Genomic DNA, 12,032 nt, shown 5'->3' with positions numbered 1-12,032 from the left:
CAAGGTTTGTCATTTTTTGTGAAGGCAATATTCTTCAAAATCACTACGCTAAAGGGTCTATCTGATTAACAACAATGGCAGCCTCCAGAGTTCCTACGGCTGCTCTGTCACTTAAGCAGGTTTGTTTTTAATCATTTAAAAAAAATCATTTACCATTTTCAACATAATTGTTCAAAATTAAGCGGCCACTAAACGTAAGAAATCTGACTTTACTTCTAATTAATTCCGAAAATTCTTCATTATTTTCAACAGCTGTTCAGATCTTTACGTTGAGACCGACCGCCCTCAGTGTTAGCCTCAGTCAGAATGTGTAGAATATTTCTCTACCCCACAGGTCACACAAGCCGGTTGACTGTGATTTATCTTGTGCATGATCGTGTAAGGAAAAGCTATATTTGACCTCAGTTAAATTGGATAATTTGGGCGTGTCAAGGGCCTGGATTCATTAATCAGGTTTCTGTAACAACAACTCATATCATTATTTATCAAAATAAATAATTCTAACCCAAATTCGCTAGTACATGAAGCTTGCAATCTTGGAATAACATCTTGATAAAAAAGGAAAAGACAACTGGGTAACAAACATAAAACAAATTTTAGAAAATTTAAATATGGGAAATATTTGGGAAAACCATAAATCTCTTGATGACAAACAAATCACTGAAACAGTAACGCGCAAACTAGAACAATCCTTTGAAATACATAGCACAGAAACATTACACGATGACAATAAAGGTAAAAACCACAAAAACAAGTTGCGAACCTATAGGAAAATTATAACAGAATTTGCATATGAAAAATATCTCACCACAATCAAAAATCCAAATCGTAGAGCAGCTATGACAAAACTCAGAATAAGTGCTCATACCCTTCAAATCGAGAGGGGCAGATATAATAACATTTTAGCAGAGAACCGAATTTGCCCAGTTTGTGACAAACAGGAATTTGAAAACAAAAAACATTTTCTTCTCAATTGTAATTTATACAAGAAGGAACGAGAAATCATGATCAACAATATTAAATACAATATAAGCAACTTGGGGACGGATGACGAAAAACATACAAATATACTAAAAAGTAAAAATGACAAAACAATCATTGAACTAGGAAAATTCATCCACACTTGTTTCAAATTACGACAAGAAAAAATCTTAAAATGCCAGATGCCTCAACCAACCACCAAATAATTTAATTTTTTTTTTCTTCTATTCGATTGTCTATGTGTGTGTTTTTTTGCTATCTTTTTGTATTACTTTATTGTATTTTCAACTAAGATCCCACACCGGGATACGGTTTCAATAAAGATTATTATTATTATTTATTATTATTAAAATCAATTTCAATGGATTATAGATAGATGTACTCCTATATACCCTAAACTATGTGAACGGTCGATTCGTTCCAAATCACATTCGTCCCATGTCAATATGTCCCAAAGTTGATTCGTCCCCCAAGTTGTTTCGTTCCAAAGAAGATTCGTCAGCGATGTCCCCGGTATGCACACAATACCGGTTGTTTATTGTATCACATTTTGCAGTATGTTGATCCGTCGATCCTCAAATCAAGGATATATATGTATTCATATTTCAAAATTATAATGTAATTGATTAATGTTCTGTAAAAAATAAATAATATTACATGTTTTTCAACAGTTCATTTATATTCAACTGAGCTTACCTGAAAGTGTCTGGTATAAAGCCCCATTTAGACCTTTCAAATACATTTGTACTTCGTTTTCAAATCGGACCAATTTTACTACAGGAACGAAGCAGTCCATCTACTCAGCTCTAAAAATCAAGAGTTTTGTTGAGTAAATAAGCGGTCACGATAATGGGTTGAAAGGAAAATAGAGGAATAGCTTGAAACAAAATTAAAACTCATCCTTTCTCCTTCTCTACTATCTTCCATGTTGGGGATGTCCATGGAAGTTTCGGCAACATAAATATTCAATATTAATATTACCTGTGAACATATGCAAGTAACAACCATTTATAGTTAATGCCATGATTTACAGCAGACACATAAATGTACAGCTAATAATTCAGCAAAATCAGTTAAACACACATTTGCCAATAAAATGTTATTGAGATGTAGCGAATGATGGAATGCTCAACAGTAATTGAAATGCAAGTATTATGCCAATATTCATCTCCAAGTACAGTGAAAAATAGAGTGGGTAATGCGCACAATGACTTGCAGTCAATGTCATCTGTTTCCAATAATTCATAGTATTCATACAAATACAAATATGCTGTAAACGCAACATACGAGTTATTAGTAAATAAATATACTGTAAAGAGGTTAATTGTTCACTGGGTTTTAATTTGGCTTATTTCGCTGATTGGAAAATGCGCTAAATTAAAACCCAGTGAATATGTAAAATTTAGCATAAAACACATTATCTAAATGACAAAACCGTGAATTTAAAACCCAAAGAATATGCCTGAAATGGCGAATCAGTGAAAATTAGTCATTTTACAGTAAATACAGTGATGTACAAGTATGGTGGTGCTGGGTAGTCATATTTTGTGGTAGCGGTATATAGCAAGCGTGGCAGTAATTATATACAGTTTGTCGAACTCACAACGAAAACCGACAAGTCATCAAAATCACCCTGCCCAAGATTGTAATACTGACCAAAAAATGGGACGAATGTGAATTTTGACAAATTTGAATTGAGGCGAATGTGAATTGGGACGAATCGACTTGTGGGACGAATGTGTCGGACGAATTGACTATGAATTATATATAATACATGAGTAGCAGTCGACCATAATTCATTTAATTTTTTAACATCAGCAAATATTTTGTGATCATCTACCTCACTGTAAAATCATTAAAATGAAGGAAATGGGGGGGGGGGGCATCAGTGACCTTCTATTTTCTACTACTTCAAAATGACGTATATGGTACAAAATGAAAACACACAGTAACACATTATGATGTTTATACTGGTACTATGCATATGTAAACAGCATCAAGAGCTAGTAGATGAATTGTTGTTGACCAAAAAAATCATCTTCTATCCGTGGCATATCATAAGTATGTGACATAACATATCAATTTTTATCATACCTTGTGTGATTGGTCAGAATGTGGTCACATGAAGGTCAATAAACTCAGTATTGACTTGGAATCGATAATGAAAATCTAGTGACCTCAATTTTTGTTTTTGCGTATGCGTTGTTTAACAGACTCTTGGTTTATGTTGTGTTAATTTAATTGCTATAGTCAAACATAGGTACCTCATTATTGATTAATAAATAGTTTTAATGACTTCAGATGAATTATTGACCTCAGTCCATAATTTGTTCTTCAGATCATTAAAACTGAATATTGACCTCTCATCTGGTAACTATTTGTTTATGTATTGTTTTCACGATAAAGGAAATTTTGGCTCAGTATTATATGATAAAAAACGTAAAATTACAAAAAATTGCATTTTATTTAAATATTTTGATGTTTCTTGTAGTTCATGTTAAGACAACAATCATTGCAGTTGTACCGAGATATCTTAAGATGTTTGAAAGAAGTCGAGAATAAAGACAGCAGAAAAGAATTAGCTGACTGGGCAAGAACCGAGTTCAAGAAAAATAAAAATGAAAAAGACGAGGTCAGTTATTATAAAAGTGAAAGTATTAACAACTAACAGAGATGCTGCTCTTTTTTTAAGGGGCGGTGATCATCACGTTCCAATGCATAAACTTTTATACATTGCTATGGAAGTTGTGTGTATTGCGAGTTATTAAAAGAACTGATTAAAGTTTGTCTCAAACAGTTTTGCTGATGTTTTTGCTTTTTCGCAAAGCTCAAGTAATTTGCCATTTTGTATACAACAATTTTCTTGCACATTTTTATTTACTTGATCAAACATTTCTAAGCGTCTGCTGCATTCTGTGATGCTCCTGGTTTAGATATACATGCACACAAAATGGATTCATCGTTGCATATCACAGAACATATAGATATCTGATTTGCATGCTGCTACTTATAAATCCTTTGTGCTAAGAGCCCCATACCTAACATGCTGCTTTGCCACCTCTGTACTGCTTTCAATTATTGTATGGTTCTAATTTGTCACTGAGGAAATGAGATGATTTTTTGCTCTTTATGTTTACCCCGGCCATCTGGACGTATGTAAATTGTTGTAATAGTTCTAAGCACTGCTACTGCGTATCTGTATATGCAACAAAACATTGTGTGGTGATAGTGTAAGACCGAAAAAAAAAAAGCTTTTGCTTTCCGTCATCACGCCAAGTCAATTTAAAACCTACGCCTCACACACTTTTTACCAAGTGCACCATCTGGTAGAATGAAGGAAATGTTATTTTCTGTTTCAGAGGATATTTAGTGGATACAAATCAATAAGTGTATTAACTATTAAAAGATTTTTTTTTTAAATTGAAACCGCTTTGGTCCAACCTTTTTGCCTGTATATATGTATTTTTTTATCATTTTTTTGTTATTTTGGATCAAATGGACATAATTTCCTATCGGCTACAAGATTTGACCAGAATTTGTTTCAAAATATTGGTTTTATTTTGTAAATGGACTCTTTGTACTTTTATAAATAATTATTCATACACATAGATGCAGAAAGATATGCACATGTAATCCTGTACATTGTATATGAAGATAAGATGGATCACATTATGTAACTTTAAAGACTTTGTTTAGTCTTTGTGAACTGATGATATTTTATTTCATAGTGATATGAGTTACTTTATTATTTGTTGCAGGGAGTTCACACAGCTGCAGGGCCCACTATGACATACCCCTGACGTGTTTTTATTAATAGTAGCAATTTTATTACATCTCGTTATTCATCTTGATGTAAACAGATTGAACTGTGTTTATTTCTTCACAGATGGCAATTAAAATGATGCATTCAAGAGGACGACTGTCTTTAAGGGAAATGCAGAGAACTATAAGTCTGGCTAAATGAAAATCATGAGTTTGGAATATAAATATGCAATATACAGTGTGACTATTCTATGAAAATCACTCCAAAATACAAGTGTCATGATCTATCACACCAAGCCAAGGAAGATTTATGGACTAACATTTGTGTCAAGGAAATCTAGTGAGAACGGCCCTCCAGAGTTCTTCTTGGGCAGAAATGTGACCTTAGTGACTTGTAGTGTAATCTAGAAGGAAATTATATTAAGTTGATGGCACAACTTGCTGAGAAGTTTAGTCTACCACTTTAAAACATGCTGTGATCTGTGGGTGACAATCCCAGACCTTGGCAGTTTAATAAAGTTTATGATTTATTAATAGACTGATTTCTGATCAAAATAATAGCAACAGCACCCATACCTAGTCATATTATTGTATGTCAGAAAAAGGTGATAATTCAGTGTTAGCCACATGTGCCAATTATGTCCATACAGTACTATATTGTGTAGCTGACATGATGAACACACAAAGAGTTTTAAAGATATGTTTCATTATTTCTATTCAATTTAAAAGTACTGAGTAACTGTGTAATGAGATAAAAACAGTTAGACCAAATGGATTGATAAAGTGGAATTCATGTAATGTTACCTCGTGGAGAAAAAAGTATAAACATTGTGACACCAGTAATTGAAAATAGATTATCGCCAAATTTACCAATTTTCATTAATCTATTTGCTCCCCACTATGACAAGGCATCACATTTATTCTGCGATTATTGTATTCTGCGATAAATTTCAATCGTTCATTGAAATAGTCAAAAGTCGAAGGGATCCACAAAATGGCCATTCACATGCCCCTAAAGTAAAAAGTCTCACCCAATCTCAAAAAAGGGTATTCACATAGCCATGTGTCTTTGTCTTTGCACGCATATAGCATGCGAATAGCTTCACAGATTGATTCATAGTTGCACATCTGAGTTTACAAGGAATAACCCATCTAAGGTCAACAAACTCCTGCAAAATATCAGCTCATCTCATACAATTCCCAATAGGTTTTGTGATGTTAAGTGTTTGAGTCGCTGATAAAAATGTATCAAAAATTACTACAATGTAATAACAAATCCTTGTTAATTGCCTAGTCCCCTTTTGAATTTAGATGTTGAATTTCTATCTCTACTATAACCATGGCGACAGTCGAGCATAAACTCCAACTACTGAGATATGTCTATACATCCACTGCAATTGACAGATAGCTAAACTCGGAAAACAATGTGGTTAGGCAGTTTTTGAAAAGTATGTAAAATTCGGTCACTGTAAACATGTGTTACATTATGTAATACCTTTTTAAAAAGCAACCAATAGTTAATTCATCATATTAAAACGACATAAACACCAACTACTGAGATATGTCTATACATCCACTGCAATTGACAGATAGCTAAACTCGGAAAACAATGTGGTTAGGCAGTTTTTGAAAAGTATGTGAAATTCGGTCACTGTGAACACATTACGTTTTTAAAAAGCAACCAATAGTTAATTCATCATATTAAAATGACTACAGCATAACATGACATGCATACTACCGATAGGGTACAGTTTTTCCAGCATGACTCACCTAAGATGTTGTAAAGTATGTGTTTTTTAGATCCAAAAGTCTCTGTGCCCCCTGGATTTGAGAAAAGATCAATTTTAATTATTTTGAGGGAGACATTCTCTTCAGTTTGTAATGATACAGAGTTGTGTTTGACCGAGGTTGATATCAGCTAAAGTCACCCAGGCATGTCGGATATATGGTCCTTGAACTACATTCTCCAAAACGCAATAGCCGCCAGTCGGCCATTTTTAAATCTATCTGTAAAAAAAATTACGTGCATCCCCTCTCATTGTACACGTGTTAAATGTATGCAAACCAAATCCGCCCTTTTTACACTTATATGTGTTGGTTAGTACTCTTGGCGCAACAAAGGTATTTCTTAATCTTTAGAAATACTGGTAAATTGCAATGGCATTTGAATTGAGCCAGCTAATCTATGAGCACATGCGCAACGACTCCATTTGTAAACGTTCCAAATGTTATTCAATCGACAAATAAAAACCTGTCGTTTCAGTTTGTAAAGATGAACTTAAAGGGAACGCCTTAGTTGCGCGGAGAATATGAACCTGAATGGAAATAAAGACTACACTCCTTCCTTGGTGATGGGGTTGGGTGTATGTATAACCAGTGTACCAGTCACTGAATAAATGATGGTACAAGCGAAATAAGCCAGATGTACGACCCCCGTAATTACACGTGGTTCTCACTGGGGGTACAATTTCACTATGAATGAGAATATGCAAATTAGAATTCAAAAACAATTACCAAAAAAACAACTTGTAGTAACAATAGTTTTGCTTGATAATCAGCTTCATTTATTAGTTAAACTACAGTAAATATCGCAAAGAACGGCAAAGACTTAGTAGAAAATGTATCAAAAGGGTAAATGGCGTCACTCGGCATAATCGATCTAATCAGAGTCAGTAGTCGTGTCCGTGGTCAAAGTGGTCATGTTGGTCCAACATTATATGCCTTCCTAAGGTATAGAACCTGGAGAGAAAAAAACGTATACAGTATTAACAAACTAAGATCCACTGCCATTCTACGTCTAATCACAGTCACTCTACTAGGAGAGTGACTGTGGTCTAATGCACTGTGTGAATGAACAAATCGTTTAACCCTCGGGCATTTATTTTTTATTTATTAGTTGTCTGAAATTAATCCCATGCAAATACGTTGATACGTAATAATAATAACTTTATTGCACAACTGTACCATCGGTGGGTGCTGTATGGTAAGGATGCAGATCATAATAAATAAACACAAACAACAAAAGTTTCAAAAATTACGAACATAAAAATCTAAAGGGTATATATAAAACACGGATTCACATTTAGGTTTTATAATTGTGTTTTTTAAGTATTTTGCAAATGTAGTACTACTATTTAAAATGCAAGTGAATATTAAATTTCGGTTAGCTGTATTACACATTAAATTTTGTAATTTACAGTCTTCTAAGAGGGTATTTTTTTCTTGAGTGAAGAAGCAACAGTCAAGGATGAAATGCTCTTCATCTTCTACAGTACCTGTGTTGCATTTTTTACACAATCTGTTTGCTTCAATAAAAATAAAACATGTGTTCCATGTGCCGTGGAACACATATCGACTATCACCTTTAACTATACGGTCTGTCTTTATTGTACACGGAACGATGAAAGGTATGATGGATGGAATCATCTACGGCGAATTGAAAAGAGAAAAAACAGTGGTCCTTGTACTTTATTCTTTCCTACGGTGACGTGAAAAGGGTTGCTGGGCTCACAATTCCAAAGTTCGTAATTTAAAATTTACTCACATGCATCGCAATCGTTGTTGGAATCTTCACAGACCAGGTAGCTATTACACTTCAACTCATCATAAGAGTTACCTATCAGCGCTCTGAAAATACTTCCTGCTTTATGTTTGTCATAATTCAAATTCACGTTGAAAGTAATTTCGTATTCGTCCAGCCGAGGAGCTTTGAGATGAAATAAAACAGAGTCAGGCGTGTTAGTTGTGAGTTATAGTCTACACCGTGCCCCACGATGAGACATAGCAGTTTTTTTTTTTTAAATCTCTCACAGTCATTTTCATCCCTGTTTTCATCCGCCGTGATATTGAACACAGTTTCTATTTTTAGTATGAAGTTAATTCGCTTTAACTTGCAATTATTAGAATTCAGTACAGAAATGTACAGATACTACCTAACACAGTTCAATGATCTAGCACGTTTTTATAGTCAGTTCGTTTTCGCCTTCGCCTCATCAGTCTCGTTCACCCATTGGGCAAATGTTATGTGTTTTAGTATACTAGGTCAAATACTGATGTGTTGCAATTAAGCCGAATTTTGACAACTCGTCAGCAACTTCTAAGATCATCACGATGTCTGATTTATAATCCTAATTCATCGAAAATTCACAAAACGAATCATCCAAAAAACATTGATGTTATCAGCGTGAATGGAACTGTATTTGTCGCGTCAACGCAATTGTAAGGATTGAATATAATAGTTTGGACATAAAAGCAAAGGAATAAACGTTTTAAACGTTTTTTAAATAAATAAATAAAAAAATAAATAAATAAATACGAATTTGATATCATCAATGAAGGCATGGAATATTCCCAGACTTGCCGCGCATTCTGATGACATAGTTAGATCACTTAAACAAGCAAAAAGAAAGTCCAATAATAACACCTACCTTGACTTGGTTCTTGGGCACAGACATATCCAACAAGGCATACTAAGAGCAATACGCACGCAACCTTCATATTTTAGCTGTTGAAAAATCACAAACAAGCGAAATGTTATCCGAAACACATATTTTGTCTGAAAACTGAATTTATGGGGTAGTATAGTGGCTATATCGGTAATTGGCAGCTGTCTATATGTGTATGTTGGCGGTGGAAGAAGCAGAAGAAAATTAGCATGCCATTGTCACCTCATTGACACGTGTCATTGGGGCACTAGTAACCGTCGCCAAGTACATTCTAAAATTTCTGTAAAATGACTAATTTTTACTGGGTTTAAATTTCGCTGATATACCATTTCAGGCATATTCAGTGGGTTTTAAAATCACGGTTTTATCATTTAGATAATGTGTTCTATGCTAAATTTTACATATTCACTGAGTTTTAATTTAGCACATTTTCCATTCAGCGAAATAAGCAAAATTAAAACCCAGTGAATAATTAATTCTTTTACAGTACTAGTTATCACATATTGGAAGTCAGAAACTTAAATGACAATTTGTATACTAGTAAATTCTCCATTAAATGAGTAGCAATAAATGAATGGACCACTACTTAAAGTTGGGTACGCAACCTTATTGAAAGAAATAGTGATGAATATTTGGCCGGGCATGTTATGCATTCTGAGTTTTCATGTATCTAACATTCTCCCCAAGAAAAAACTTTGTGAAAAGATCAAAAATACCTTTGTAGGTTTTTTAAGGAGCAAAAAATGAAACGAGTTTTCTCGGAGTTTTCGCCCAGTATTTCAGTTCATCGTGCTGAACGCCCTGCTCTGCCCAATTCAATGTGTTCATATGATCACCTGACCGTTGTCTGGGGTACAATTTCGTGACGCTACTTATGACAGAAGTAGACTATCAGCAAAAGCATGTTACGTTTACTGCCACGACATCGTCGAAAAGACGAAATATTAAACATCCAGAATTTCTACTCACCTTTATATCGGCTCTACAGGTGTGGAATAACTTGCGTTGAGTGTGATTTGTCCATGTGCCGCGTTCGTCTTATATACTCTACATTTGCGTGAGAAGTCTCAACAGTGCGTGCGCGAGACTTTCGGTCGATCATTTCTCAATTACCCATAATACCCATTGGTCCATGGATTTAACTACTTAAGGACATTTCAATCCAATATGTAATAAATCATAAATCGATTTTATGAGCTTTAACAGAATCACTACAATAATAATGAAATTCATTTCGTGTGTGCGTTTGTACACGTGGACCAGGTTTGAGTTTTTAATTGAAGACAGTGACGTGTTCGTATACCATTGTAAAGAGTTGAAGAAAAAAAACATCGTTAATACTATTAGTATATACACGCGAAACATGCGATGGCGTTGTTGTCATGGGAACTAATAAATATGTGGGTCGAAATGACTAATGGCAAAGGCTTTCTGAGAATGTGATCGTCCGTAAACCATGATTTTATTTATTTGCAACTGTCTCGATAGTCAAAAAGCTCAACTATAAGAACATCTGAAATAATCAATGGATATTTGACAAGCAAAATGACTTTACAGTCCACTGATAAAATAAGTTGAAGGTGGGAATCGGTAAAATCAATGAAAAACCTGAAATCATTAACAATGATATGAAAAAGATAATTGTCTTAGATTAACTTGAAGATGGAAACGCCTAATTTAAAATCGACGTTCTTTCTGAGAACACGAAAAGGCATAAAAATTTCTTCTAAGCATATATCCTATTTAACTACAAAACACTATTACGTATTGAACATGTGTGCGAAATTCAAGTGTGGGACTAAAATGCTTTCACAATAATGTACATAATAGTGTGGAAGGGTATTTGAACTTGGTAAGCATAAATATTTGATAAATTTAATCTGTACCCGTTCAAGTTTGGCAATTAAGTCTGCGACATCGGATGGACGTTGGAGCAGTACTCCGGGGTCCTGTACACCGTGACTATGGTGAAATGAAGCGATTTTGGCATAATGATTCTAACATCATCCAAAATGTACGCTTAAGGTAGCGAGAAGGGAAATTTTCAATTGATAAAACGGTTACTTTAGACCTTGATACATCACCCCAGGTTTACAAAAGATCGAAATTGCGAAATAACGTTGCTCAAATTAGTGTTTTAAAACACTAGCAGAAAAGACTACAACTGCCGTTTCGTGGATATTTGCATAATGTTTATTTTTGAAAGGGTTTAAATGATAACATCTTATCTGTATACTCTGTTGTTGACGATTCTGATATAACGGGTGATAAGCTTCCAGTTGCAAACAATGCGTGTTTATCTAACGTCCATTGTCAGCATTATTGTCAGTCGAGACTTCGTCGGAGAAACATGGTCATACTGTACTCATTTGGCCCAACCTTCCGCTTTTACATCGACCGCTTATCGCTTAATTTCCGACCACGCGGTCTTGTCCGACCGGAAACCGACCGCATTTTAATCGCGTTTTTTTTTTTCGCTCGCTCGCTCATTGAAAACATTGACCTCTCGCCCAAACACTGAAAACTGGCACATGGGTGGTCGAAATGGTGGTTTTGATAGTAAAGTGTGAACATACAACTAGTATTAACTAATATTAAATTCTGTACGACACTTCAAATCTAGAAGTTGTATGACACTTGTATCGTGAAAGCAACTGAACTGGGACCTCTTGTTACGTGTTTCGGGTGCTTGTTCTAGATTTTAATCGCGTTTTTTTTTTTCGCTCGCTCGCTCATTGAAAACATTGACCTCTCGCCCAAACACTGAAAACTGGCACATGGGTGGTCGAAATGGTGGTCTTGATAGTAAAGTGTGAACATACAACTAGTATTAACTATTATTAA

At 34.6% G+C, this 12,032-nt stretch overlaps 1 protein-coding gene and 1 long non-coding RNA gene across 2 annotated transcripts; one reads left to right on the top strand and one right to left on the bottom strand.

Annotated features, from left to right (window-relative positions):
• The first annotated feature begins 39 nt into the window (after positions 1-39).
• LOC102809861 (LYR motif-containing protein 2-like) lies at positions 40-5,279 on the top strand. Its single transcript, XM_006814108.2, has 3 exons — positions 40-119; positions 3,473-3,613; positions 4,868-5,279. Exons 1-3 carry the CDS (start codon positions 75-77, stop codon positions 4,943-4,945), a joined length of 264 nt encoding a protein of 87 aa, XP_006814171.1. The 5' UTR covers positions 40-74; the 3' UTR covers positions 4,946-5,279.
• Positions 5,280-7,284: 2,005 nt separating this feature from the next.
• Positions 7,285-10,207, bottom strand: LOC102809747 (uncharacterized). Its single transcript, XR_438189.2, has 4 exons — positions 10,158-10,207; positions 9,171-9,247; positions 8,288-8,449; positions 7,285-7,482 (listed from the first exon to the last, which is right to left on the bottom strand). It is a non-coding gene; the product is annotated as an uncharacterized LOC102809747 (long non-coding RNA).
• Between the last annotated feature and the right edge of the window lie 1,825 nt (positions 10,208-12,032).

The sequence above is a fragment of the Saccoglossus kowalevskii genome, chromosome 11, assembly GCF_978046115.1.
Source record: "Saccoglossus kowalevskii chromosome 11, keSacKowa6.1, whole genome shotgun sequence".
Lineage (NCBI taxonomy): Eukaryota > Metazoa > Hemichordata > Enteropneusta > Harrimaniidae > Saccoglossus > Saccoglossus kowalevskii.
The sequence above is the reverse complement of the archived record's forward strand: the minus strand, read 5'-3'. Positions and strand labels throughout refer to the sequence as shown.

Coding starts and splice junctions, on each gene's coding strand:
- LOC102809861 (XM_006814108.2), top strand. CDS start 75: ATGGCAGCCTCCAGAGTTCCTACGGCTGCTCTGTCACTTAAGCAG. Junction 120..3,472: donor CTGCTCTGTCACTTAAGCAG/GTTTGTTTTTAA, acceptor TGTTTCTTGTAG/TTCATGTTAAGACAACAATC. Junction 3,614..4,867: donor ATAAAAATGAAAAAGACGAG/GTCAGTTATTAT, acceptor ATTTCTTCACAG/ATGGCAATTAAAATGATGCA.